Source organism: Ursus maritimus, unplaced genomic scaffold, assembly GCF_017311325.1.
Source record: "Ursus maritimus isolate PB19 unplaced genomic scaffold, ASM1731132v1 scaffold_9, whole genome shotgun sequence".
In the NCBI taxonomy this organism is placed as follows: domain Eukaryota; kingdom Metazoa; phylum Chordata; class Mammalia; order Carnivora; family Ursidae; genus Ursus; species Ursus maritimus.
The window spans coordinates 29,902,744-29,930,543 of NW_024427107.1; the positions used below are offsets into that span (position 1 = coordinate 29,902,744).

Sequence of the window (27,800 nt, forward strand, 5' to 3'; positions counted from 1 at the left end):
TACCTTATATACAGAATATTCTTAATGAAGATTGGTTAAACTAACCAGCAATGGGAACCATAGCAGAATACGTGCTCCTTCTAAATTCTCATGGGATTAAAATCTAAGCAAGAAAATAAGTTCCAAGACAGATTGATGAAATATTTAGATAATAAAACACAATACTTACATAATACATACAAGATTGTAGTAACATATGTGTTATAGACCACAAGCGCTTTGCACAGACAGGCAGGAAATGATCAGAGGTGGCTGGCTGGACTTATTGGGAAATGATAAGTTCACATGTTTGTGTGTGTAAGATCTATACCAGTGAGCCTCCTGAGAAAATGTTCTATTTCTTTGTCAAAGTTTGATGCTGGCTACACCATTGTTGGGTAAAATGGATCAACCTGCTGCTTCTGTGTTACTATAATGGCAGACAAAATTGGGTTATTGATCTTGGGCATCGCAGTGTCTTTGTTATAGTAATGGATGCTTTTTTTCCCCTTTAGCAATCAGTGGTTAGCTAACATCACAAATAGGTTCTGATGGTGTTGGGTAATGTTGCTCAAATAGGGGTGTATTATGTGGGAGTATGTACTAGCCCTTCAAAACTAGACCATAGGCTCCATTCCATATTCCACGGCATTGTAGCATGCTCAGCACAGGTTTTCGGTTGTGTTACACCATCCATAATCATTATCTACGGCTGTCCTTTCATCTTACCAAAGTCTCTGCTTGCAACTAAATAACGGGACTGAGATAGTGAGCATGAACAGAATGGTTCTTTTCTCTGGGATGCTCTCTCCTTTTTATTCCTAGGTGTCTTTGTAAAGATATTTACAAACACAATGCACTCCATTAAAGGTTTTTGAAACACCAACATCCACACTGAAAGCTTCAGATGCCTACCTAATTACAAAATGGAATGCACCAATCACTCAGTCCTGACATTAGGGAAAGAGAGGAATACCATCTTTCACCCACTTCAAGCCATGTAAGGATGATCTAGAATCCATCTGTGCCAACTGGCAGCCAGGCACACATCACCCTGCCCAGAGTCTCTATCTGCAGAGACAAGCCCAGTCAGACCAGTTGCTCCTATTGTAAACCACTTGCCCACAGACCTGCTTCAGAGTGGCAGACAAATGGCCTGGAAGCCCTTGCCCCCCACACAATATACACCGACACAAACATACCTGATTATTCTTACTCACAAGGACAGAGACCTGAATACAGAAACACTACGCTTGCACACACTCGCTAGCAAAAACACATGCGTGGAACAAAGTGTTGTTTGTTCTTTTGTTTGTTTAATTTAATCTGGGTCGATAAAGCGCACTTTCAGGCCTCACAGGAGACCCGCCCGGAAAATTGGTTCGCTCTTCTCTGAGCCATTCGCAAACTAGTCAGTCCTTCAACCCTGGGTGTGTCCTCAGTGTGGATCAAGCAGCAAATCTTTCCTCCTCTTTCCCCTGCTCTCCTAGAACTCCCGGACGGCCGGGTGGCGCCGGCCCGGACGGGCACATCCGACTCCAGTGCCCTCCCCGCCCCAGCCGCGCCGAGGGGCGGGGCCCAGCCGGCCGCCAGGAAATGCCCAGGAGTCTGTGTCACCTGCCCCCGACGACTTGTTGATTCCCAGGAGCGCCGCCTTTTTGGTTCTGGGCCCCCCGAGAGCAGAGGACGACCTCGCTTACCTGTTCCGCCGGCGCGGCCGGGTGGGGAGCTCCTGAGCCACTGCCGGGACGCTCGCCCCTCAAATCCACAGCCATGAGCAAGTTGGGCAAGTTCTTTAAAGGGGGAGGCTCTTCTAAAAGCCGAGCTGCTCCCAGCCCCCAGGAGGCCCTGGCCCGACTTCGGGAGACTGAGGAGATGCTGAGCAAGAAACAAGAGTACCTGGAAAATCGAATCCAGAGGGAACTCACCCTGGCCAGGAAGCACGGCACGCAGAACAAGCGAGGTAGGCTTGGGGTCTGGCCGCAGGCGTGAGTTCTCATCCCGATGCCTCCAGCCCTTTCCTTGGGGGCAATCCGGCCCACAGCACCTGTTCCCCAGGAGGCCAGATTTACTCCCACAGCCTTTCTAGGAACTGGTATTCACCCCTCAAGGCCACAACTCGAGTCAGCTGAGCAAGGCACAGTCCTGGATGACAAAATGTTAGGGAGTATCAACGAACAACAAAAAAGCTCAGTATTAATGCCAAAAAAACGATGATGAACAAAATATCAAAATTTTAAATAAAGACAGAATTGGTATTATTTTTTCTTTTTGCCTCTGGCTCTTATGTCGTTCTACAAGGCACTTTTTTACTTAACTTTTTTTTTATATTGATATTTTGTTCATCGTGAGTTTTGTTGCATTAATTCTGATTTTTAAAAACATAGCATTAAAGTATTATTTATTCTGATTACTGACCTTTTTTGCCCCCTCCCTTAAATTTTACTTCTGTCTTGCCTTTCCCTAGTCCAGCCCTGCTGACCTCAAATATCACGTTTTCTGTTGTGTGTTTATATATATTGAATCACACATTTTAACTTGCCTAGAAATCTCCGGTGAAGTATATTCTAATATTTTCTGGTTTGCCTTGCTTCTAAGCCATTGAAGAGTTTAGTTCTGGCTGTTCTGCAGTTGAGATATTATTATGAAAAAAAAAGGTCAGGGAACTAAATATTATATTTCCTATCACTGGTTTTTACCACACAAGGGACTTTGAACCAGTAATGATTCTTGGTGATCCTGTTGCACCTTGAACCCTTTGTTATTTTCCAGAGTTAATTGGTTTCTTCAGTGTACTGCTCTCCTTGTAGAGAATAGATGTAAACAGCACAGGGACACATAAAAACCCAGGGAGAAGTTGAAGTGATTTGGTCTTGTAACACCAGAAATAAAAATGGTTTTGTAATGGCAGACTCAGGAATAGAAGCGGCAGTCCAGAACTCTGCCCACCACCTAACCCTGACCTTGTATCCACAAGTCAGGCTTCTTTAGTCGTAACAAAGCCCTGGGAAGATTTACTTAGCCCTAAATGATGCTGCCATTGTTTAATGCAGGAAAGGAATAATGCCTTCTGGAGCTGACCTTGAAAACTCTGCTGCTTCCCATAAACATGTGCCTGATATATTTGTGTCCACTTACTACCAACGGTAAAAAGGCCAAGTTTCATTTTTCTCTGTGGCTGCTCTGCTACGACATTCTCGCCTGTTTTAGAGTTAAATGCTGGTTTCTATTTTTACTTTTGTCCAAAAATATTTTGGGAAGCGATTTCATGGCAATTTCTAAAGAGATACTATGCCATTATGGCCTGCTGCAAGGTCATGGGCAGTTCTGTTCCTCTGTTCTTCCTCTTCAGTTTGATAAGCACTCTGCACTTTGCATAATGTCTGTCAAGGGATGTCTGTTATCCTTTCGGGTCTGTATATCACTTTATCTACAGTGGTTGTTCAGTAAGTACTGGTTTAAAAAATCTTAAAAATTGAACATCTGCTTTAGGAAGTGGTGAAAATGTAGATTTGCTTTCAGAAGAAGAAAATGTAAGGTAATATACGTTTTATTGAGTTTTTTCAGAAATGTTCTCCAATTGGTAATGCACTAAAGTATATTACAAATTGGCTTTATTAAGACCCCCCCAAAATTAAAGACAACATTAATAAAGAGCATCAATCTAACTTCCTTAAACCAGAGAAGTAACTGATGCATGTATCGTATGCAAATAACCAATTGGGGTTAGAAAAGCCGCTTACTCTTTATCATTTATCCTTGGCAACTTCACGGTGTTAGCCCAGGCCTGGTTGTACAGTGGTTCTGGGAGTACAAAGAGGCTGGTTAGCATGAATTCATCTGTACTCTAAACAATGGAAAGAATTCAGTCACAGGCCCATGTATTAGAAACCCTGTCAATATCAACATTTTCCAAATAAATCCGATAACTTCGTAAACACATAGTTTCTGTTTTCTACTAGCTACCAGGAAATATTTTCATATACGTTGTGTAATCAGGCCTGATATAGTTAGTACAAAATGGGCCTTGCCTTATACAAGGCTGTATATTATACAGGGCTATATATTGTGCTGTAAGGGCTGTAATTTATAATCTGGGTGACATAACGTACGTGCAGTTAAAGTTTTACTTCTAGACGTGGCTGGTCATCTAGCATGCTGCCAAGAATAGTAGGTTAAATGGCCAGCTAGCATGGTATCAGAAAGGGCCACACTCTTGGCCACTACAAATTCTTCAGTGATCTATTTCTCTGTAACTACAGAAGATCCGACAGCATTTGGAATGTCAAAATGGGTTTTATTGGTAAAGCAAGTAACTTCTAAATTAGCATAATAAATGTTAGGAATGAAATCTCATTGGTGAAATTATAGATATTCTAAATAGGTGCATTGGCTAAAATAATTTAGAGACACTTCCTTGCCTCCCATTGTAAGAACAGGCAATAAGAATCTACTAGGTATATAACTAACTTAACATTGGAAGGGTACCTGAGGCTTGATCGCGTAGATCAGCGCCATGTCCAGGTCTTGGTTAAGGTGTATTTTTGACAGAGTGCACATCCCACAGGGCACAGCACCCTACCAGGGAATGTTGCTGCCTTCAGTGAGCCTTTCATATGGGATGTATTGGAGCCCCTGAAAGGATGTCGAGTCAGGACTTTGTTGAGCTAATGCAACAAGTTAAACTGTTTTTGCTTGCCAGTGTATGTTTGTTTATGCAGAATTAGTCTGGAACTTGCTCTCATTGTATCTCATACCAACTTGTGCTGGCATAGCTAATTCTCACCTCAGACTTCTTTGGTAGTTACCGTAATCTACCAAAAAGAACCTGAGTGTGCACCACCAAATTGGTTTTGCAACACCCATGATATTCAAGGCCCTGTTGATCTAAAAGATTAACACTTGGAGCAAGATTTATAATTTGGTTAAAAATTTTGGAGGTGGGGGGCTGGGGTAACTGGGTGATAGGCATTAAGGAGGGCACTTGTTAGAATGAGCGCCGGGTGTTATGAATCACTACGTTCTACCTCTGAAACTAATAAAAAAATTCTAATAGCCATTAGAAAAAGAAAAAAGAAAAAAATATTGGAGGTCAGAGATACTTTCATGCAGTTTATGTAGATTACTCCAGCTTTATAACTGGTCATCTGATTTGTGGAAAAGCAAACTTTTTACCAACCACCTAATTTTTTTCTTTTGAGCACTGTCATCAAGAGCAGTTTCAATCCTGGCAGTATATTAAAGCACCCTGATGCCCGGGTCCCACCTGCATAGATTTCAATATAATTGACTGGGGTGGGGCTCAGGCATCAGTATCTTTTAAAAAGTGTCCCCAGGGAGTGCCTGGGTGGCTCAGTCAGTTAAGCATCTGACTTGGTTTCCGCTCAGGTCAAGATCTCAGGGTCATGGGATCCAGCCCCCCTCTTGGGCTCCATGCTCAGTGCGGAGTCTGCTTCAGATCCTTTCTCCCTCTCCCTCCCCTACTGCACCTCCCTGCTCACTCTCTGTCTCTTTCTCTCTCACACACTCTCTCTCTACCAATCAATCAATCAATCAATCAGTCAATCTTAAAAAAAAAAAATGCCCCCAGGTGATTCTTCCCTGTGGCCAGGGTTAAGGATGAGGAACTTAAACCCATAGTAATGTTAGTCTGGAAGCGCTTCCTAAATTTTTTTCCCATCCCGGCATCTACGGCCCTCATATTTGTGTACTTCACTGGGATAACCAGGGACTAGCAGCTCGGGGCCTCTTGATACCCTGAGCCGGTGGCCTCGGGAGCTGAAGGAATCAGTATATCAGCATACTGCAAACGATTCCTGCCAAGCTGGTTTGGTGGAACACCTCAGGGGGGTCACTATTCTAACCTCCCTTATGAGGCCTTTATAAAAATAATATCACTAATGGGCGTCTGGGTGGCTCAGCCAGTTAAGCATCTGCCTTCAGCTCAGGTCATGATCCTGGGGTCCTGAGATCAAGACCTGCATCAGGCTCCCTGCTCAGTGGGGAGCCTGCTTCTCCCTCTACCCTTCCCCTCTGCTCCTGATCTCTCTCTCTGTCAAATAAATGAATAAATAAATAAAATCTTTTAAAAATAAATAAAAATAATATCACTAAGAGATGGCCATAGGTTATATTTTGCTTAAATATAATGTCCTGACCCAGTTTTTACACATTTGATAGAAAGTAACTTAGTGTTGTAGTCAGGAGCCTCAGCTTCAAAGCAGACAAACCTGGGTTTGGTTGCTAGCCCTGCCCTGTCACTTAGACATTGTGTGGCTTTAGGCCGTTTACTAGGCCTGTCTTATTCTCAATTCCCTCATCTGCATAACTGTGAGGATAAGATTGATCTTCAGAGTTGTGAGGATTAATGACATTGTGTAAAGCTCTTAATTCAGTGCTCTATAAATATCAGCCATTGTGATAACAGTATTTTTTTTTTCAGCTGAAATTGGCTTCCTACTAAATTCCACTTACTGGTTCAAATTTTGTCTTCTGGAATAACATAGAACCAATGTACTCTATCAGTCTCTTTCAATGTACTCTTTCACATATTTGAGGGCAGCAGTCATTTTTCTGTCTCCTGTTCTGTGACCTCAACTGTCACCTCTCAGTTATCCCTTACTGTGCTGAGGTTTGCACCCCACGGCCAGGTCTAGGGGGAGGCGAGAGAGACCCCCCTTGTGTGACCCTGAGAGTGATTGTCCTCTAAAATTTACATCCTAAGTGCCTCTGTTACTTAACTTGTCCTAGACTGAGCAGGAACGTCAAATACGTAATTATGTGGAAAGGGACGGATCCGGCCTGGGTTACCCATAGGCCTCAGGCTGCGGGAAGTGGGCCGAAAGAGATGAAAGGTTAGGAAGGAGCGAATTTGGCCAGAACCCCTCCTCAGTATCATTACACAGGATTCCGGTGAAACCTGGCAGCTGAGGCCCTTCCACCTCTTCATCAGGGATCTGATGAATGAGACCCTAAGGCAAAGAGTCTTTTATTTGAGTAAGCCAGCTCACTTTGAAGCCTGGGATTTTTTTTTTTTTTTTTTTTTTTTTTCTTGCAAGGCTGAATTTGCTTTCAGATTCACGATGAGACTTGGTCTTCCTTGGAGCTGGGGGTGTGAGCATGATCCCATTGGTTTAGCCTGGTGTACTAACCTCTTTGGGCTCTTCAGTTTGCTTTTTATTATAGTCGTCACAGAGCTGAATTCTGCAGTCTCAGACACTGGGGATCAGAAGGACTTCTGTATAAAAAGAATCACATCTGTGTCAGCTGTGTGTCAGCTTTGTTGCCACAGGAGTGAGGGCAAAGCGTGCAAGGCTCAGGTAATAGGAGGCTGATGCGGAATGCAGGGCCCTGAGGGATGGGAGCTCCCTTGAGAGGTATCACTTACCTGGTGACCTCCTTTCTAAAGAGAGTTTCTCACAATGTGGCCCGCAGAGCACCTGCATCGGGATCCCTTGAGAGTGCTTGTTAAAATGTATACTCACAAGGACCCCCTCAAAATTCTAACATGGTAGGTTGAGTGTAGGGTCCGGAAATCTGAACTTTGACCAGATAACACAGTGGTTCTGATGCCCACTAAGCTTGGGGACTGAGGAGGGTTTTGTATTGGGTGAGCTGCTGAACTGGAAGCCTCTACACTATGTTTTCTTCCCTCGTCGTGGCCGTTGTTGCTTCCTTCCTCCTCCATCTCTCAGAGACCCAGGTGAGAACTATCTACCCACCTCCCTTCTGTTTCCTGCTGAAGAAACATTTCTGAAGCTTCTGACAGATCCTCATTAGCCAGCCAGAACTCGTTTTCTTGATGGAAGTTCACATGGTTCTGTGACTCCATAGTCCTTTTGAAGAGTCTCAGAGTTTTCCAGTATTCAGATTACAACCAAGCATCATCGTAGAGTTTCTGCTTGCCTCTGATTATCTGATTTTTAAAAAGATTTTATATATTCATTTGAGAGAGAGAGTGTGAGAGAGAGAGAGCAGGAGCAGGGGGAGCGGCAAAAGGAGAGGGAGAAGCAGACTCCCCACCGAGCAAGGAGCCCGACTCAGGGCTTGATCCAGGGACCCTGAGATCGTGACCTGAGACAGGCAGACACTTAACCAACTGAGCCACCCAGGGGCCCCTGATTATCTGATTATTTTGTACCATACTCCGTGTATTCTGGGGCCAGAGAAAAGAAAGAGTTTTATTCCTGGGGCATTAACAACCCTTATGTGAGTCAGGTTTTATTCTCCAGTCAACTCCTCATCTCTCTTCTGGAAAACATAGATCAATGAAAGTGGGACCCTTCCTCAGTTTTCAGCCCCAGTTTCTCCCCCCGAACGTCAGGAGCTCCCCTGGGGCTCTCACCTCTTGGTTGGGAAACCTAAAATATCTGAATGGGCCCTGGGAGTCTATTTACTTAAGCTGAAGTATTAAAACTTCTCACTTTCCTGCTGCCTCCCTTCTTCCTCTGAGCCCTGGCAGGGATCCTAGTAGACTTAGACCTTCATTCACCCATTTAGGTACCAACCAGCAGAATGCCCTGGGCTTGTTATCTCTTTTGTTCTGTTAATATTGCCTCAGTTTGCTTGTGCTTTTTCTGATGAGGATCAGTTATTTTTCTACAATGTATTTGGAAAAAGTGAAAAATCCCAGCCAGATTTACCCTCTCCCCATTTAAATCAATATGTTAAGCTTGCATTCAGTATTTTACATTTATTTCTCTTAAATATCATCTTATTTTCAATTAAGTCTTAAAATTCTATTTTTATTGTCTTATAGATGAGCTATTTCTTTTTGTTGAACCAGTCACAAATTTGATCAACACCTTTTTTTTTCTTTACTGTCAAAGGCTTTGTTAAAATATATTGAATAAGACAGAACCCAAGGACAGAGCCTCATGGCATGCCTCTAGAGACTTCATTCCAGGATAACCTCTACATTATAGTAACAACATTTCATCTAAGATTCAAGTAAGGCATGATTACCAATTTGACAGATCTGCACTCAGTGAGTTCAGTTATTCCTCTAGCTATCAAGATACCTGATCTCCGTTTCTAGCCCATATCATCTTATTTCTCCAACTTTTTCTCTTTTCCCTAACAATGCTTCAATATGCCTTGTGGAGTATGTTCCTGAAACCAAACTATCTTCACACACCTCTGCTTCACAAATGCTGATTTATGAACTGACAGTGTATTAGCTTCATCAGATTCACCTGAGGAGCTTTTTAAAATGCCACACCAGGAGATTCTATTTCGAGAAATCTGGGATAAGTTCAGGATTGTGATACTCTAGCCTTTCTGGTTGATTTCAATGTGCATAATGTTAGGCGGCTAGTGGGTGGTCTATGGTTTTTACCTGGAGTCAGCATCTAGTAACCCGAAAGAAACAGGCCAATGAGATGAGTTTGATAATTGTCATCTTTGTGAGCTCATATTGGCCTCTAGTTATCATTGTCTTCTTTTGTAATTTCTCAGAAACTAGGGTGTAGGGTGTTTCTGTTCTAGAAGCACTTTTTCAAGTATCTGTGGCACAGATTTTGACAGCTGGCTGATGTGTTGTAGCCACTTCTAGAAGGGTGATTGGTACTGTTTCTTGTGTTATGTAACTACATCAAGGTTTTTTTTGTCCCCCTTCATGAATTTGGAGCAGCATTATACATTCTGGAATAGTCACTATTATTGTTCTTCATTTAAGTTTCACAAAGCTGGATAATAGAGCTCTTCGCAAAATACTTACATTATACAAAGAATACAATTTTCCTTGATATGTACTACTTTGTAGTTAATTGAATTAGCCACAATAAGGTAGAAAATTTATTATTAACATGCTGATTATGCCAAAGTCATATGATTTATACATTTTGAGAAATTATAGCAGGAGATCAGATGTGCTTAGAATTACTTGTGTGTTTCTCAGTATTTAGAGCTACTAATTTCAGATCAGATTTCATTTTCAAGAAAATGGGACAAATGAATGATAGTCTAATCAATGAGATATAAGGCAAGATCTAATACTGAGTTTTTTAACTTTATAATGCTTTGTTTTGGCAATCAGGTTTGGAACGGGCGAGGGTGATTTATTTTGGGATACATTTTTTGTAATATACTTAAGTATATGTGAATCTATTTGTATTTTTTAAAAAAAGAGTCATTTATTTTTTTGAGAGAGAAAGCACACAGCGGGGGAGGGGCAGAGGGAGAGAATTTCAAGCAGACTCCCTGCTGAGCATGGAGCCCAACACAGGCTCCATCCCACGACTCTGAAATCGTGACCTGAGCCAAGATGGAGAGCCAAATGCTCAACCGACTGAGCCACCCAAGTGCCCCTGTACTTGTACTTTTAAAGGACCAAATTATCACAGATACTTAAAATATAAAGGTAATATTGAGGGTTTATTTTTTAAAATTCCATTCTCAATCTTTTGCCTTAGTACACTGTAACCAGAACTTTTAGTACAGACTGGTAATCTTAGTTTCTCCTATTTTTTTTTTTTTTGACTATCACTTGATAGAAGTTCAACAAACACACAATTGTCTTAAAAGTTTGCAGAAGGAGAAGGAACGAAAAAGCAAGAGTCTGGAATACATATTAAGCAAGTAGCAATCTATTTCCTGAATAATGACTTTCCTGTACCAGAGATCTTGATTTCTTACCTCAAACAAGTGGTTCTAATAGAGCATTGCTTGTTGGAAATATTTAGTCCAAAGTTTATGCTTTAAAGCAGTGAGAACTCCTAAACCCAAACCAATGAATCTTTGAGCCCACTGCTAAGCCCTTCTCCCGGGTATCTCTAACTTGTGGGTATTTCCAGTGAGAGGACAGGGGCTAGCTAAAGCCCCACTGTCACCTGCTCTGTGCAATCTCTATCAACTCTTCCTCCATCTAGTGACCTAGTGACTTAAATACCAATGCTGTGATTGCTACCCTCAAAACAAAACCACCCCCCCAAAAGCAAGCAAACGAGAATGGAGATTTTAAAATGACAGGAAAGGAGAAGTTGATTATTCTCTTAAGAGTTAGGAATATTTACAGAAGTTAAAATATTTAAAAATTAAAATTTAATGTCAACCATCCGGGTTACATGAAATAAAAGGTATGTCTTTACATTTGGCTCACATATATATTTAGAGGAATAAAATCATGTAACCAAATATTCAACCAATGCTTTTGATGTTTTATTCTCTATTTAAATATGAATTTCTGGTGAATCTTTTTGGTTCTTTCGCACAATGGGTGTGTCTTATTTGCTTTAGCAGTAACATTGTTCAATAGGCCTTTTTCAGTGAGCAGTGCAACTTCCGTGACTGATTCTTGCCATGTATTTAGTACATGTAAGTGAAAGTCAACATAACCCTGGAGTTTGAACAAAGATATTATCCTAACTCAAAACTTATACTTTGTTAACTGCAGCAAGAAAAAATATTATAATTACGTTAAACCAATTTATACATATTTTAATGATCACATATATAAGAGCCTTTGGCTTATCTTTTTGTGAGCAGTTTGAAAAATTTTATTTCTATAAACTACCTTCATTTGTTGAGTATTGTTCAGCCACTTGAACTCGCAAAGTCAAAGAATAGTGTAGTTCAGCACCAATTGCAAGGTAAACCTATTCTTTTTTTTTTTTTAAGATTTTATTTTTATTTATTAGACAGAGATAGAGAGCCAGCGAGAGAGGGAACACAAGCAGGGGGAGTGGGAGAGGAAGAAGCAGGCTCACAGCAGAGGAGCCTGATGTGGGGCTCAATCCCAGAACTCCGGGATCATGCCCTGAGCCAAAGGCAGACGCTTAACCGCTGTGCCACCCAGGTGCCCCAAGGTAAACCTATTCTTAAAGAATTTAAAATAGATGGGGCGCCTGTGCGGCTCAGTTGTTAAGTGTCTGCTTTTGGCTCAGGTCGTGATCCCAGGGTCCTGGGTCGAGCCCCCGTCAGGCTCCCTGCTCCGCTGGGAGCCTGCTTCTCCCTCTCCCACTCCCCCTGCCTGTGTTCCCTCTCGCTGTGTCTCTCTCTGTCAAATAAATGAAATCTTTTTTAAAAAAAAAATTTAAAATAGAAATAGTGATCTTGAGGGTAGGAGCTATATATTTTTCAAGATTTGTTGATCATAGGATCTCAAAGCAACAATCACAGAATCACAGGCAGTGAGAGCTGAAGGGCGCTGTAGTGATATAGTTTGTTGGTTCTCAGGAGCACCTGTAAGCCATGGACACCATAGTAGGAAACATTGGTGCATCATATGAACAAGGAATACCTGCTATAAGTAGAAAATAGAACTATGTTATACATTTATATGCATTTATACATACGTACATATTCACACACACACGTATATATAAATACACACACATATATGTGCTAGCATACATACAGATACATAGACACGCGTATACATGTACACATGTAATATAGAATTACATTTATAGGTACTTATGTCTACCCTCTAGAATTAAGCATAATTGCTTTTTCTGACTTTTTCTATTTAATATTTGCTGGTTTTGTACTCATACTAATTTCCCTACATTTTAGGCAGTAGCAGGCCCTAGAGGTTACCAGTGTGTGAGGTTACTAATAATACTAGTAGCAAGGAAAAAAACTCATCCATTCAATCAGTTATATATTCCGCCTGGTCAAACATTTAATTGGCTTTTTACAAAGAATATCAAGTACATTTTAATTACTACATTGGTATGTTGTTCCAATTGCAGGTTAATTCAACTTGCCTGGCAATCGACCTCAGAAGCAATTAATTATAAGAAATAAGAATTTCAGTGGCTATATGAAATGAGTCTTATGCAAGCATCCTTCCTTTTCTGACAGCTCAAGGTTGATAGCACTTTTTGGCCATGACTTTTCACTCTCAGATTTAATAATCTCTTGTGCAACATCCTGGCAGTAAAAACTGCTTCATCTCCGAAAGTAGCTGTGAGCTTTTTTAGGAAAAAAGTGAATAGCAGCATTTCTGTTGGAAAGTAACTTTAACTTCCTTTGTCCATTTCCTATCTTTCTGGAGATGGGGAGGGCGCTAATTATCCTCTTTCTAATCTTTTATACTTTATAATATTAACCAATCACCCTTTCTCTTTCTTTCCTACTGATTTCAGTCCAACGTTACTGGCTTGCTCACAGCAGTATTCCGCTTCCAAATGTCCTTTTCCTCAGAATATCTCTTATTTACTTTCTCCAGCCTCCTTCTTTTCTGCTGTTTTCTCAGGCTTCTGCTGTGCCATTGTATAATCTATCGCACCATTGCCGTGTTCTAGTCTTTTAGCTTGCTCTTTACCCTTTCCATGACATTTAATATTGGTGAGACCTCTGAAAATATGGAGGTAACATAGAAGATCTAGCCAGTGTGGCAAGCTGGTGTGATTTGCTCTATTTGGGGGTTTATGGTTTCTGGCTTCTCATGTATCCCAGCCAGAAACTTCACATTGTCCAGCAGGAGATTTGCGTCAGGGAGAGTGTTGGGGGCTGGGAGGAATCCATCCGGTGACACCTTTTATCACTCGTGCTCCTTCTTGAGTGGTGTGTTTGCTGTTTGCGTCCATGTGTAGACCGTCACCCTGGCTTCATCCACATCGCCTCCTCTGTGGCACCTTCCCTTACCCTCCAGAGAGAGCTTGTCTCTTGTCTGCACCACCTACCTTCTACATGGCCCCTGTCATTCTCCCTCTGTGTCTCCTCTGCTACTGAAATGTAACTTACACACGTTAGTAACTGCAGTCACAGCGTCTGGGAGATACTGCGTGCTTACTAAATGCTTGTTCAATGATGAATAAGTGGTTGAACACCCACTTCGTATTTGACCCTCTGAGATTACAGCCTTATTTCTTTGTCCCTGAGGTACCTAACGTAGTGCTGACCGCATGGTATATACTCCGTATATACTCACGGAGTGGCTGAAATGAATGGATGAGAGTATTTTTTTAAACTGAGGAAGGCCAGGAAAACTCATAATGGGGTGGTCCTGGCCAAATGAACCTTACAGCTTTCTAGTATTCTCCCAGCTGTTTTCGATCTGACTTTGAACAGAAACACTTTGTTTTTATTCCGTTTGTGGAATGCTTACCATAATGCTCATTCAGATTGTGTTTTTCAAGAACTACAACAAGGTGCCATAAATAGAAGGTATTCTTTAATTAATGAAGTGATTTGTATGTGAGTAAGAACAGGGCTCACCTTAAAGGTTCTCAAATAAAACAGCATGATTATGACACTTCCCAGTTAAAAGCAAATACGACACGACCAATTATGTGTGACATATGTCTCTTAAGCACTCTCTGGGATTTCTCTTCTAGGCCCCATCTTTTAGGACTTCTCTAGAGATCAACCATTCCTGGTAGAGAGAAGAGCTGTCATAATGCAGTTTCATATTTCACACACAGGTTTGTCTATTGTCGCTGGATATGATGGTCTCTAAAATGTTCTTTTTTTGCCAACTAATGGATTAACGATGCACAGATGTATACACTCTCCATGAGTGAAGAACAGATTGACCTTTAAAACCAAGATGCCCTATGTATTATACGAACAATGGAACTGTCACTGTTTTCTGCCATTTTCAGTTATTTTTCATAGATGACTGAAAGCCTTCCTCCTCTGGCCGTGTAGTAGTGGAGTCAAGCTGCTTAAGGCTGGTGGAATTTTGGTTCAAGTGAGTAATTCTTAAGTTTCAGCCCCCATCCTCACAAGGTGTTGGTAAGAGCTCTCATGTATCCCTTCGCAGCAGTCCGTGCAGGACATTGTTCTGAGACTCCATTGCTGAAGGAACATCACTGTGAAGTGGAGAGACAAAACCCCTGGCTGTTTCTCCACCACAAAAGAATACAGTAGATTCCTTTGTTTCAGAAAGAATGCTGTCCAGGTCTCACCTGCTGCTTAAAAGCACATACAGGAGTTTGAAGATGGAATTGCACCTTCTATGCAGGTTAAATGACATGGCTCTGGAAACCTCCTTCTTTGCCAAATCAGGAGCACTGCTAAATTTGCAGTGTTTGTTCCGTGTCTTTGAAAATAGGCAGCTATTTCTTTCCCGATTGTTAATTAGAAAACAGAATCAAAGCCTGTCTAACTCCTGGTGGGCCTGAGGCATCATCTTTTCATGCGAGAACCAGCTCACGAGGACACTCTTCACATACACTTTCTGGCTCTTGGGAACGCAAGGCTCTTGTCTTAGTGTTTGGGAGAAGCGTCCTGTGCCAGGCAGAAGTCACAGGAAGTGTCCGGTGTTCTGGGGCCAGGTCCAGCCTATGCAGAAATCGCTGGGTTTGCTCACCCAAGGTGATTTGACACATGGAAGTCAGATTTTAAATTTGAAGGACTTTGCACGCAAATCCAAATTTCTTGCTTCTTTTGAGCTTGTGAAAGGCGGGGCATGGTAGGCGTGGACTGGGGCCCAACGGGGTTGCTTCGGGTAGATCAGGCTTAATGCTTGCCTGGTTGCCAGAGTTCCTGCTTCTTCCTGTTGACTCCCTGATCCTGGGGCCAGGGTCTACTGCCATTTATTATCACTTTTATACTATTATAGTATATTGTTATAGGAGACTAATATTCCTCTGTCTTTTTCTCTCTCACAGGTGAGAAAACAAAGAAGGCCTTTCTCCCTAACCTCTCTCTGCTTCACCTACCTTTCATTACCTGACTGGCTCCCTCTGAGATTAGGACTCTGGTATAGGCCAATCCCTAGTTTCTGGTATGGGAATTAATGTGTAAGTTGAGATCTCAACTCTTAGTAAATTTTCGAATTTCTCCCACGTAATTTGAAGGGCAGAAACCGTATGTTAACATAGGCATTTAAAACTGTGCCCAAACCAGAACTCATTATTATTAACAACAAACATTTGCAAGGTTGGGCATTATACCATGTGGCTCCCACCGTATGGTTCTGACAATCCTGAGAAGGAGATAATGATGATGATTATGAAGATCCCTAGTATTTAGTAGTCACTCACTATGTGTCAGGCACGGCACTAAATACTTTGCATGTGTTATTTCACTTAATCCTTAACCACTGAATGAGTTGTATCCTTGTTTTCCAACAAGCAACCTATGTAAGGTCACCCAGCTATGGATAGATGGAGCCTAGGTTTGAAAGTAGGCAACTTGACTCCAGAGTACAATGGTCTATTGTCATCTGTGTATTATTATTGCTATTATTATCATCTAAGTAGGGAACATCACTTAAGAGTTAAGGTCACACTCCAAGGTTATTATGCACAGTTATTAACTGGTAGGGGTAGGATTAAAATGTAAAGCTAGGAACTTTGAAGTCTCATCCTTTATATCAAATTGCATTTTTTGATTTTTAGAAAGTAATCTAAAATTAATTCTTACTAGGGAACATGGTGTATTTTTTAATAGAGAAATTTAAAATTTTTCTAAAAAAAAAGAAAAGGAAAATGCTTTTGGGTCAATGGATACCAGTTAGGTTTCAAGTAAGTATAGACACTGAACCAGCCTAACAAGATAGGGTGTCTCCTCCCTTGGAACATTCCACTTCTGGGTATGTTGGGTGGAGATGTGTATTTGAAGTTTAGCTTCCTAAGATTTTCTAATATTTCTAATATATTTTTTATGATTTTATTTATTTATTGGACAGAGAGAGACACAGCAAGAGAGGGAACACCAGCAGGGGGAGTGGGAGAGGGAGAAGCAGGCTTCCCACTGAGCAGGGAGCCTGATGCGGGGCTCAATCCCAGGACTCTGGGATCATGACCTGAGCCGAAGGCAGATGCTTAACGACTGAGCCACCCAGGTGCCCCAAATATTTCTAATATTTTCTAATGTTTCCTAATATTATTTCCTGTTATGTGAGTTATGATGAAAAAACAGGTGACTTTTTGCTCATTGGTCTCAGAAATAAGATACACAATTGCATTAATTAATAAATGTATATAAATTGCTATTTTTAATAATAATATCTAATTGCTAAGTGTCTGCCTTGCATGGGGACTGTGTAAGGTATTTTCCATAAGTTATCCCTAATTCTTAAAACAATCACCTTTTATTGTGGGGATTATATACCCATTTCCAGAATAGCAAACTGAAGCCTAAAGAGGGAAATGACTCACCCAAGAGTACACATTTATTAAGTCATGGGAGAAGTCACACTCTGGCCTTGAAGGCAATACTTTTTCTATTATACCATGCTGTCATTATACTATGTTTACAAAATTATCAGATTTATTTATTTAATATTTATTCATTTCATCTTCTGTAAAGTAGACCAATAATAATATCTACTCTTGGAGTTTTTGTGAGAGTTAATGACATAATTCACATAAAGCACTTAACACCAGTTTGGCATATACCAAATACTCAATGTTAATTTTTGTTATATATTTTATTGGCCGTGTGCCAGAACTAGGCCAGAATTGGGGAAACAGGAGAGTAGGATGCTACATCTTTCTTCAAAGGGCTTGTAACTAGTGTAGGGGAGATGGAGTAGAATAGGTTTTATAAATAATTGTAATACAGTAGGACGAATGCACCCACAGGTAGGGTATTAGCACAGAGGGTCAGTTGACCATTCTTCGCGTGTTGGGGAGAAAACTCTTACACAGCTCTGGTCGTTAATGTGATGAGCCTGTCTACAGGGTGATTTTGTGTGATATCATACCTGGCCTTTATGCCAGATAATTTTTTAAAAAATTGTTTTAGTTCTTTCCTAAAGAACAAGTTAAACAAATAAAAACTCTTTCCTAAATAAAGTGTCAGTGCTATTCAGCAGGGACTTAAATTGTGATTTTGCACCTGGAGAGGGAAGCCAAGCAAAACCTAATAACCCTGGACTTCCACAGTGGTCAGGGAGGGATGGGGAAGACAGTTACCACTCACCAGGGAGATAGAGAACAATGTTCCACACCTAAAATAAAGCCTTTCTTTGTCAAGCCTGTCTACTTGCTCCCTCCCATGGAATACCACACCCACTTCTTTTACAGAGCTTTGGGCAGCCTTGCCTTTCAAGAGAGACCTCATGGGAAAATACACTTACGTAACTACAAGAAGCCCAGCTACTTATACTAACTAGTCTAGTCTTTGATTTATAAGTATGAGCTTTCAACACAGACTCAGAAGAGTTTCGATGAAAGAAATTGCAAGAATGGGTTAAGATAAGCAAAACAAACAACCAAACCCAAGAGAAGAGAGAGAATGTAGGAAATAAAAAATGTTAAAGACAAAACTTGTGTTGGTATCTTCAGGGAGATTCAAGAAGCTATTGAATTATGAGACAAGAACGGGCTGCCATAAAAATGAGCAGCTGTAAGAAAAAGTTCTTAGAAATTAAAAAACATAATTGAAAATAAATAAGAGGGCAAAAAAGTAGAATAGATGTATGAAGACTAATTAGAAATTCAGAATATAAAGTTAAGGAATTATCCCAGAACATAGAACAAAAAGAGAAAGACATTAATAGATTGGAGAATAGAGCCAAGGAATCCAACATCCATCATATAAGGATTTCAAAACAGAGAATGGTTTGGACAGGGGTACAATTTAGATTATAATACAGAAATAAATAGGGATTTCAGAAAGTGGGTGGCTCAATTGGTTAAGTGTCTACCTTCTGCTCAGGTCATGATCCCAGGGTCCTTGGATCGAGCCCTGCGATGGTTCCCTGATCAGCAGGGAGTCTGCTTCTCCCTCTCCTCCCCCTGCTCTTGTTCTCCCTTTCTCTCTCTCTCTCATTCTTTCTCTCTCAAATAAATAAATAAAATCTTTTTAAAAACCAAAAAACAAAAACAAGAAAGTAGGCAGAAATAATGGCTGGGAAAGAAGTAATAAAAAACATTAAAGAATAGTTTCCCCAAGCTGAAGGAAGACTTAATTTTTCAGAATAAAAAAAACTCACCAAATATTTAGTTGGGAAAAGCAAAAAATAAAAAGTACACACTTAGTCCTATGCTGGTGAAATTTCATAACTCTAAGGTAAAAAAAAAAAAAACAAAACTTAAACATTTCCAAAGAGGAAATACGCTAACAAATTTTCTACAAAGGGATAAAAATAATATTATTATCAAACTTTTGGAATATTGGTTACCCAATGACAATGGAATAGTCAAAATTTTTGAAATATTTTGAACCCAGATTTCTGTAAAAAATCCAAACTCTTATTCAAGTTTGAAGCAACATGACATTTTTAGACCTATAGGTATTTAGAGAATTTATATCTATGCACCTTTTCTGGAAAAAAAAAATACAACACTTTAAGGTTTATTCCAGTAAAGTAAAAATAATCCATGAAAGGATGATGTAGGATACAAGAATCAATAGTAAGAAAATCAGCCAGCAAATACTATGGTTTATTGTAAACTGTTGAAATTGTATCTGTGAAACTTAATGCAATTGTTAAGAAAAGTTCCTTTAAAAATTGAAAGGATAGTAAAAACAACTAGTAATCATCTCGAACTAATAAAATTGCAGATTATTTCAATCAAACATTGGAAAGTCTTGGGTGAGAAAGGAATCTTATTTGGGAACAGTAAATTATAAATACTGATTAATTTTTAATATGGATAGAAAACTCAATTGTATGTGTCTTTTTTAAATACAAGAGTATTCTTAGGAGAATGAATTTAGTATATATAACTGTCCAAAAAATTAAAGGGAGGAAATGAACAAATAAAATTTGATCAATATACATAAAGACAAGACAGCAGAATTAAACACAAAATATAACAGAAAACACAAAAAGATGATAATAAAAAGATGATATTAGATAATATATCAGTTATCACAATAAATAACATGAGTTAATATCTTACATTAAAAAATAGAGATTATCTGAATGGGTTGAAAACAGTCACACCAACTACATAGTCAAGTATATGCTATCTGTATTGGTGCAATAGAGCAAATGGAAAACAATTTTGAAATAGAGGTTCCCATAACAGTATTACAGGCGAATTATAACAAAAAGAAAGCTGACTCATTAATATAAAAGAAATGGAATTTAAGGCAAAGAGGATTAAATGGGACAGAGTAATATTTCATATTGATAACCAGTGAAATCTGACAAGAAGCTATAATGGCTATGGGTCTTGCGCACCAAACAAAAAGCATTAGAATAAGTAAACCAAATCTCTTGGAATTATAAGAATAAATTGACCAAAGCGGAGTTCGAAGATAGCCTTCTCTCAGAAATTTCTGTTGCAGTAACTTATGTGCTTCACTCTGACACCATGTAGCTAATTGAGTTCTTTTGTCAATTCCACTTAATCATCTTTATATTAACATTCTTCTGATGCTCTTTTCCTGCACTCTCCTTAAATGCCCTATCAAAACTCATATTTTAAGGTATTTTTTTGCAGGGGTACCAGAGTCAAAAGGACTGTTAGTTTTGTGATTTTCAAATGAAATAGGTAAAGTTATTTTGCTAAAGAGCTAACAGGAGGGTATTTGGATATTTCGCTGAAAGCAACACTTTTTCTCTTACCAGCATGCCATCTAATCCTTGAATATGACCCGTAACAGTGCTGATTTTATGGATGCTCGTGGTTAGATGTAACCTTGCTGACCATCTCATAATCATTTTAGACCAAGACATGAATCTCATCACCCTAGGTTTGGGTTCCAGCTGCTACTCACTGTCTGCCTTCAAGAAAGTCACATAACTTCTCTAGATCTTGATTAGCTTGTCTCTGAAATAAAGAAATTGGGCTAGAATAGACACTTAAGATTTTTTTCTTCCTCTAAAGTTTTATTTTTCTACTGCATGATTTTTACTCATATTTTTATCCATCCTATACCAACAGAAATACTTCTGAGCTGTATTTTTTGGAATATGAAAACTGACTTTTCGTCCTGTTGCCAGATCTTTGGTAGAAAAGAGTAACAAAATGTTTGAGGGAGTGGTAGTTGGTGCAGGTAATTGAAAGGACAGATGTGAGTGTTAGTTTCTCAGCTTTACTTGGCATCCTTGTTGTCTGTAGGGATCAACAAGGCTGAGTCTATGGTTGGTGTAGAGCAAATGTCTCTTGAGTAAGTGGCTTGGGCTTTCTCCTTCTAAATGTGGCTTCTCCCTTATTTAGCTGCATTACAGGCACTAAAGAGAAAGAAGAGGTTTGAGAAGCAGCTTACTCAGATTGATGGCACACTTTCCACCCTTGAGTTCCAGAGAGAAGCCCTGGAAAACTCACACACCAACACCGAGGTGTTAAGAAACATGGGCTTTGCGGCAAAAGCGATGAAAGCAGTTCATGAAAACATGTGAGTGACTTTGGTCTCCCTCCAAGTCATAAATTCCCTCAATGTTGGGAAGAGCCTTTGGAACTATATAATGATGTTGGCAGGAATGGAGTTGCTCATTTGAGGTTTTTTGACATGTTGGAATGGAATGCCCCCTCAAAGAAAGATAAGAAGTTAGAGTAAGAAAAAAAAGAAAGACCATGAGAAAATGAAGACATTCATTTCACCCTATGTTTCCCAGTTGTCTCAATACTGTCTGACACTCCACCTGCAAATACTTTCACGCTATAGGTTGTTTTTTTAAGATTTTATTTATTTATTTATTTATTTCAGAGAGAGAGCACGCACAAGCAAGGGGAGGAGCAGAGGGAGAGGGGCAAGCACACTCTCCGCTGAGCAGGGAGCCTGATGCAGGGCTCGATTCTGGGACCCTGAGATCATGACCTAAGCTGAAGTCAGACATTTAACCGACTGAGCCACCCAGGTGCCCCTCACACTATAGTTTTAAAAAAGGCCTAAATGTCAACACCTGTGAGAGTGTTAGAATTATCGAATAATGGTTGTCAAACTTTGGTTATCAAACCTGGAAAACTACAAAAGAGAACACAGATGCCCAGGCTCCTTGAAGAAGGGAGGGATTGGGCCTTTTTGTTTTTATCACCAAGTTGCTTAGGTGACTCTGATACTAACAAGTGTTTGGGAAATATTGACCTAGAATAATAGCTATGAGCATGGGTTTGAGTTCAGATTTTCTGAGTTATAATCCCAGTTTTATTACCAGCTGTCCTTGAGCAAATTACTTTGCCTTTCCCTGATTCAATTTCCTTAGCTGTAAATTGGAGATAATAATAGTACTTACTTCGTGTAGCCATTGTGAAAGTCAATGAGATACTAGCTACAATGCACTTAGCACAGTTTCTGGCACAAAGTAAGGCCTCGGTATCGATATCCATGGTGGTAGTGGGGCTGGTGATAATTTGCTTTACATTCACACTAGGAAATCAATGCCCAGGACCTGATCCTTTCCCGAGATTGGATATCACGGTGAAGTCTGGGTCAAAGATGCACAAGAACAAGGGACGCCTGGGTAGCCCAGTCGTTAAGCGTCTGCCTTCGGCTCAGGGCGTGATCCCGGCATTCCGAGATCGAGTCCCACATCGGGCTCCTCCGCTGGGAACCTGCATCTTCCTCTCCCACTCCGCTGCTGTGTTCCCTCTCGCTGGCTGTCTCTCTGTCACATAAATAAATAAAAAATCTTAAAAAAAAAAAAAGATGCACAAGAACAATGAGTGCCTGAGAGATATAGAGAGGTGTCTGTGGATGGGAAAAGTGGGAGAGGGGGAGGCTGGGGCCAGTGAGGACATCTTTGCTGACATTTTCTTGCCTTGATAATTCATTGACAATCGGCTGTCATTTTGACAGCTTCAGAAAGATCATTAGAGTCATTATCAGAGTCAAAATCCTCTCTCACTGCTGTAGGCGGGGGGCTAAGTGTATCCCAGAATCACAGCCTTTCTCCCCAGGTAGTTGAACAGCTGCTTTCCACTGTATTCCTTTTGAGAAAAATTCAACCTCAGGCCCAAACTTGACTCCTTTTCATAAATAAGTTCCTTGTAGATTTGTTATAAATATAATTATAATAATTGGAAATAAGGGGTGAGAGGTGAATGCTGAAAGAAAGCTTTTTATGTAAAAATACTTGGCTTTTCCATATATAGAGTCTGGGAAACTTGCGAAATGTGTTTTCCACCGGGAGTCACCATTTCAGTGTTTAGGTTGCTTAATAATAAGGAAAATTGTCACTTCTCTGGTATGCCGTCAGTTTGCCCTAGCTTCAGAGTTGGAGGAATGATTCAGAAACAGGGTGGTAGAGAAGCAGTCCAGATCCTGGTCTTCAGACACTGACAGCTTAGGCTGCTGGTTAGGGTCCTGGGGCTGGGGGAGGGGGGGTGGGGAGGTTGGGTAGCGTTCAGGTGCTACAAACTGTCTTCAGAGCAGCTGTCCGTCATGGGCCTGGGGCTACCTGGATTCCTGTGCCAAAGGTGTCGATCCTTCTCAGGGCTGCCAAGGCCTCACCCTGTTCTCATTAGTGTTCTCCCCCTGCCATCAGTAGCTGTGGGAAAGCCCTCAGGGAGTCAGGATCTCAGAACCATGAGGCATTCTAGAAAATCTCTGGTTCCAGAGTTCAGCTTCTCTAAAAGGCTGCTGTCAGATAGTGACTGCTAAGTGTTGCCACAGCTTCTCTTGGTCATGGTGGTCCTTGGTGGTCCATGGCACCATTTCCTGATGAGTTGATACATAGCATATATTAAATTCTACGTATGCCCTACCTACCAGACAAAATTTCAAAATGCATCTACAAATATTGTTATAGTCTCTAGTGACTCCCACATGTAATGGCTGTTTATCAAATATTTAAAATATGTGTGTGTGTGCAGGATTATTGATTTTCTTGAAATGCAAGTTATTGTTAACGTTGATAAATCTTATCACCAGAAATTTTTGCTATCCTACTGAAATAACGAAGAGTTTACATTGACTCATTTTTCATGTGGGATTATATCTAAATTCATAATTTTAAAGTAAACTGCTAAAATATTTCAACAACATATTATCTCCCAGGGATCTGAACAAAATAGATGATTTGATGCAAGAGATCACAGAGCAGCAGGATATTGCCCAAGAAATCTCAGAAGCCTTTTCTCAACGGGTTGGGTTTGGCGATGACTTCGATGAGGTAGGTGACGCAGTGTAAAGAACGGAGCGTTGTGGTTGATATAGCAGGCGGGGTTTCTTAAATATTTTCTTAAATATTATTAAAGAATAAGTGATATATTTGTTAGTGATGTACTTCTCTTTAGGGGAAAATGAAGTGCTGGTAGCCCTGATTTAAAAGAAAGATTACTCTGGTTTAGCAAACCACCCCGTAATTAAGTTTTCAGCTGTTAAGGAAGGCAGCATGTGATTATGTAGAGTTAGTGACTTTTAATGGTTGAAGCCTAAATAGCACCATTACAAGGAACCCAGTGCTCACACATCTGGGCAAAACAAAGCAGATTGTGTCACTCTGCAAGGAACAGACTTATCATGCTCTGTAGTTGTTAAATTAGAGGTTAGTCGGCCTCTGTTTATTACTCAGGCTATGAAACAAAATAAATGTAGAGTGGCATTATTAACACACACATTCCATTTAGATTAATCAGTCCAATAATAGAGACTCTAATTATAATGGTGGCGTCTGAACTGTGAATTTCAATTGTTCTACTCAAAGCACACATAAGTAGGACTAGTGTATGTTTCTAAGTGTTTCCAGTTCTCTGACTGGTAGGAATCTGACTTCCTACATCTAGGTGGTATTAAAAATGATACATCTACTAAGTGGGATGTGGTCCATGGAAACCTGGAAAATGAGAATTGAGTGTCAACAACTTTTAAAAATGGTGTAGACTATCACATGTGGAACTTAAGAAACAAAACAAAGACAAGAAAGAGATAAAAAAACCAGGCTCTTAAATATAGAGAAAAAACTGGTGGTTTTTCTGGGGGCAGGTGGATGAGGAGAGGAGTGAAACAGGTGAAGGGGATTAAGAGTGCATTTATCATGAGGAGCTCTGAGTAACGCATACAATTGTTGAATCACTATGCTACATACCTGATATTAATATAACACTATATGTTAATTATACTGGAATTAAAATTAAACCCCCCTCCCAAATGGTGTAGACCAGGGTTTAGAAAATTTGGCTTTTACGCCAAATCCTTCCCATGGTCTTTTTTTTTTTTTTTAAAGATTTTTTATTTATTTATTTGACAGAGAGAGAGACAGCCAGCGAGAGAGGGAACACAAGCAGGGGGAGTGGGAGAGGAAGAAGCAGGCTCATAGTGGAGGAGCCTGACGTGGGGCTCGATCCCATAACGCCGGGATCACGCCCTGAGCCGAAGGCAGACGCTTAACCGCTGTGCCACCCAGGCACCCCTCCCATGGTCTTTCTGTATGGTGCCTGAGCTAAGGATGTTACATGTTTAAAGGATTGCAGAAAATAAGAGCAATAACGATAGGAACAGAGAACGCTATGCAACAGAGACTGTATGTGGCCAGTAAGCCTAAAATATTATTATCGGGCCCTTTACAGAAAATGTTGCCTAACCCTGGTTAGACTAATAAGCATCTAATGAGTGCATTATGATATGGTGGAAAGGGCTCTGGGTTCACAAGGACATCTGGGTTCTGCCATTTTTTACTCAACTTTGTGTAAGTCTCTTCATTTTTCTGACCCTTGGTTTTCTCATCTGTAAGAGAAAAATTACTGGATTGCTAGATTATCTCTGAAGTTTCTTAAATTCTAAAATTATTTTATCAGTGAACAAGTGTTTGGTACTCAAAGTCTATAGTCGATGGAGGAGATTATTATTCTGTCATGTTTGCTAAAGAAATTATCAATATCTTCTTGGTGCTGTTGATAACGATCAAGTGCTATTGGCAATCCAGGCACGCATTCAGTGTAGGATAGTGTGTTCTGCCATTGCTATATTTGCTGTATTCATTCCCATTTATTTTTTGAGCAGAAGTAGGCATCGGAATATTCATTCTGAAGGCACTTTATTCATACTGCCTGTGGAAAACCGAAAGCACACAAGTACCCTGGCCATACTATTTCACTGGCCTGTCAAAGTGATGACATACACTTTCGTGATTTATTTCCTTTTCATGAGGTAGATTTAACAGTGGTCAGACAATCATTAAGCTTGCTGCACATCTGATATAAATTGACTTGATCAAATGTTGTGGTTGGCTTAAGTAACTCCTGTCTTGGCCCAGAGTATTGTTACTCTCACTTTAATATAAGATAATGATTTGTTTATTACCTTTCTCCCACATTTGATAATGAGTTCCTTAAGTGTAGGGACTGTTAATTCAACTTTCCATCCCCAGCATTGAGTTCAATACCTGACCATGAGTGAGCTCTCAATAAATTCGTTCAATGATGAATGAATGAATAAACAAAGAATCTCCTTGGTCTAATATAGGAGTGCCTTAGGTCATTTCTAATAGTGACAGTCTTAGAATTCTAATAATGACAAATTTAGTTTTGACTCCCAACCTCTCCTGGAGTGGGGGGAGGGGATTGGACTCTACGTGAGTACCCATGGATCCAGTCAGATCTAACTACTGTAGTTATATCTGACATAAGATGACTTATGCCTTTAAAGTCTCAAACGGGTCTTGCCTCTCGAAGGTTCTTAGGGCAGAGAATAGTTTAGGATTAAACCAGATTCTCTGACACTGTAGCTAAAAGAAGGAAGTACAGTGTACCTACCTTGAGTTGGAAGTTTTCTAAAACCAAACCCACAGCATGATTTATATTGACTTTGGTAATTTAACAGAGAAACCATAGTATCTTTGATTCTTTTTACTTTCTGTACATTACGGTTTTGCTATACCTGTTGTTTTATTTTCAAAAACATTAGCCAAGATGAAAATATTTATTTTCTTCAATTAAAGTTTTACAGATTCATAATTTGTTACAGTAGAAAAGAAAAGATACGTTAGAAAATGACATGCAGGGGCGCCTGGGTGGCTCAGTCGTTAAGCGTCTGCCTTCGGCTCAGGGTGTGATCCCAGTGTTACAGGATCGAGCCCCACATCAGGCTCCTCTGCTATGAGCCTGCTTCTTCCTCTCCCACTCCCCCTGCTTGTGTTCCCTCTCTCGCTGGCTGTCTCTATCTCTGTCGAATAAATAAATAAATAAAATCTTAAAAAAAAAAAAAAAAAAGAAAATGACATGCAAGGTGTAAATTTCCTAGAAACTGTGGAGGTTATATATTCAGCTAGCACAAATTACTTGAATAACTGTTTACTGAAGTATTATAAGATTAACTACGACAAATTTGCACAACCCAAAATATTCATTTTTTAATCATTGCTCAGTGTTGCAAAAAAGACTTAGTTTTAAAATAAATATTCCATTTCACTGGGTTCTCACATATCAATTGGGTAGCAGATGTTCTTATTATTGTGTTTGAGGAAACCCACTTCTTGAAACGTTAACTCCATAATTCTTTCTTTCTCCTATGTTCAGGATGAGTTGATGGCAGAACTTGAAGAATTGGAGCAGGAAGAATTAAATAAGAAGATGACAAATATCCGGCTTCCAAATGTGCCTTCTTCCTCCCTCCCAGCACAGCCAGATAGAATGCCAGGGAGAATGTCAGGCACATCCTCCACTGCACATCGATCCCGAGCAGGTCTGTTGCCCACCTCAACTGCCTATGGTCAGACAGTTCCGTGAAATAGTCAGATCTATCCCTTTTAGCACTTGTTTTTTATTTCATAAATATATACCTTTAAATACCTGTATGCAAACCTGTTTTCCGTGCTGCAGGTGTGAATGTCACCAATTGCTCATTTTTATCCATTTTATGTTCCAGCATCTTCCAGGAGGACAGAAGAAGAGGATGATGATATCAAACAATTGACAGCTTGGGCTACTTAAACTAAAATGGAATTCGTTGACACCTAAATTAATGAGCTGTACATAAGACATAAAAAAAATGTTTTTGCCACATTCAAAAGTTAACAAAGACCCTGTTTTATATTTACACTGGATGAGTAATTGTCTTTTAAGCCTTATAAATAAAAGTTACAAAGA

The 27,800-nt window shown here is 40.1% G+C and overlaps 1 protein-coding gene across 1 annotated transcript; it reads left to right on the forward strand.

Annotated features, from left to right (window-relative positions):
• Positions 1 to 1,575: 1,575 nt before the first annotated feature.
• On the forward strand, positions 1,576 to 27,800 carry CHMP4C (charged multivesicular body protein 4C). Its single transcript, XM_008689097.2, has 5 exons — positions 1,576 to 1,942; positions 20,994 to 21,171; positions 23,773 to 23,887; positions 27,231 to 27,396; positions 27,580 to 27,800. The coding sequence occupies exons 1-5, from the start codon at positions 1,753 to 1,755 to the stop codon at positions 27,642 to 27,644; spliced, it is 714 nt and encodes a 237-aa protein (XP_008687319.1). The 5' UTR covers positions 1,576 to 1,752; the 3' UTR covers positions 27,645 to 27,800.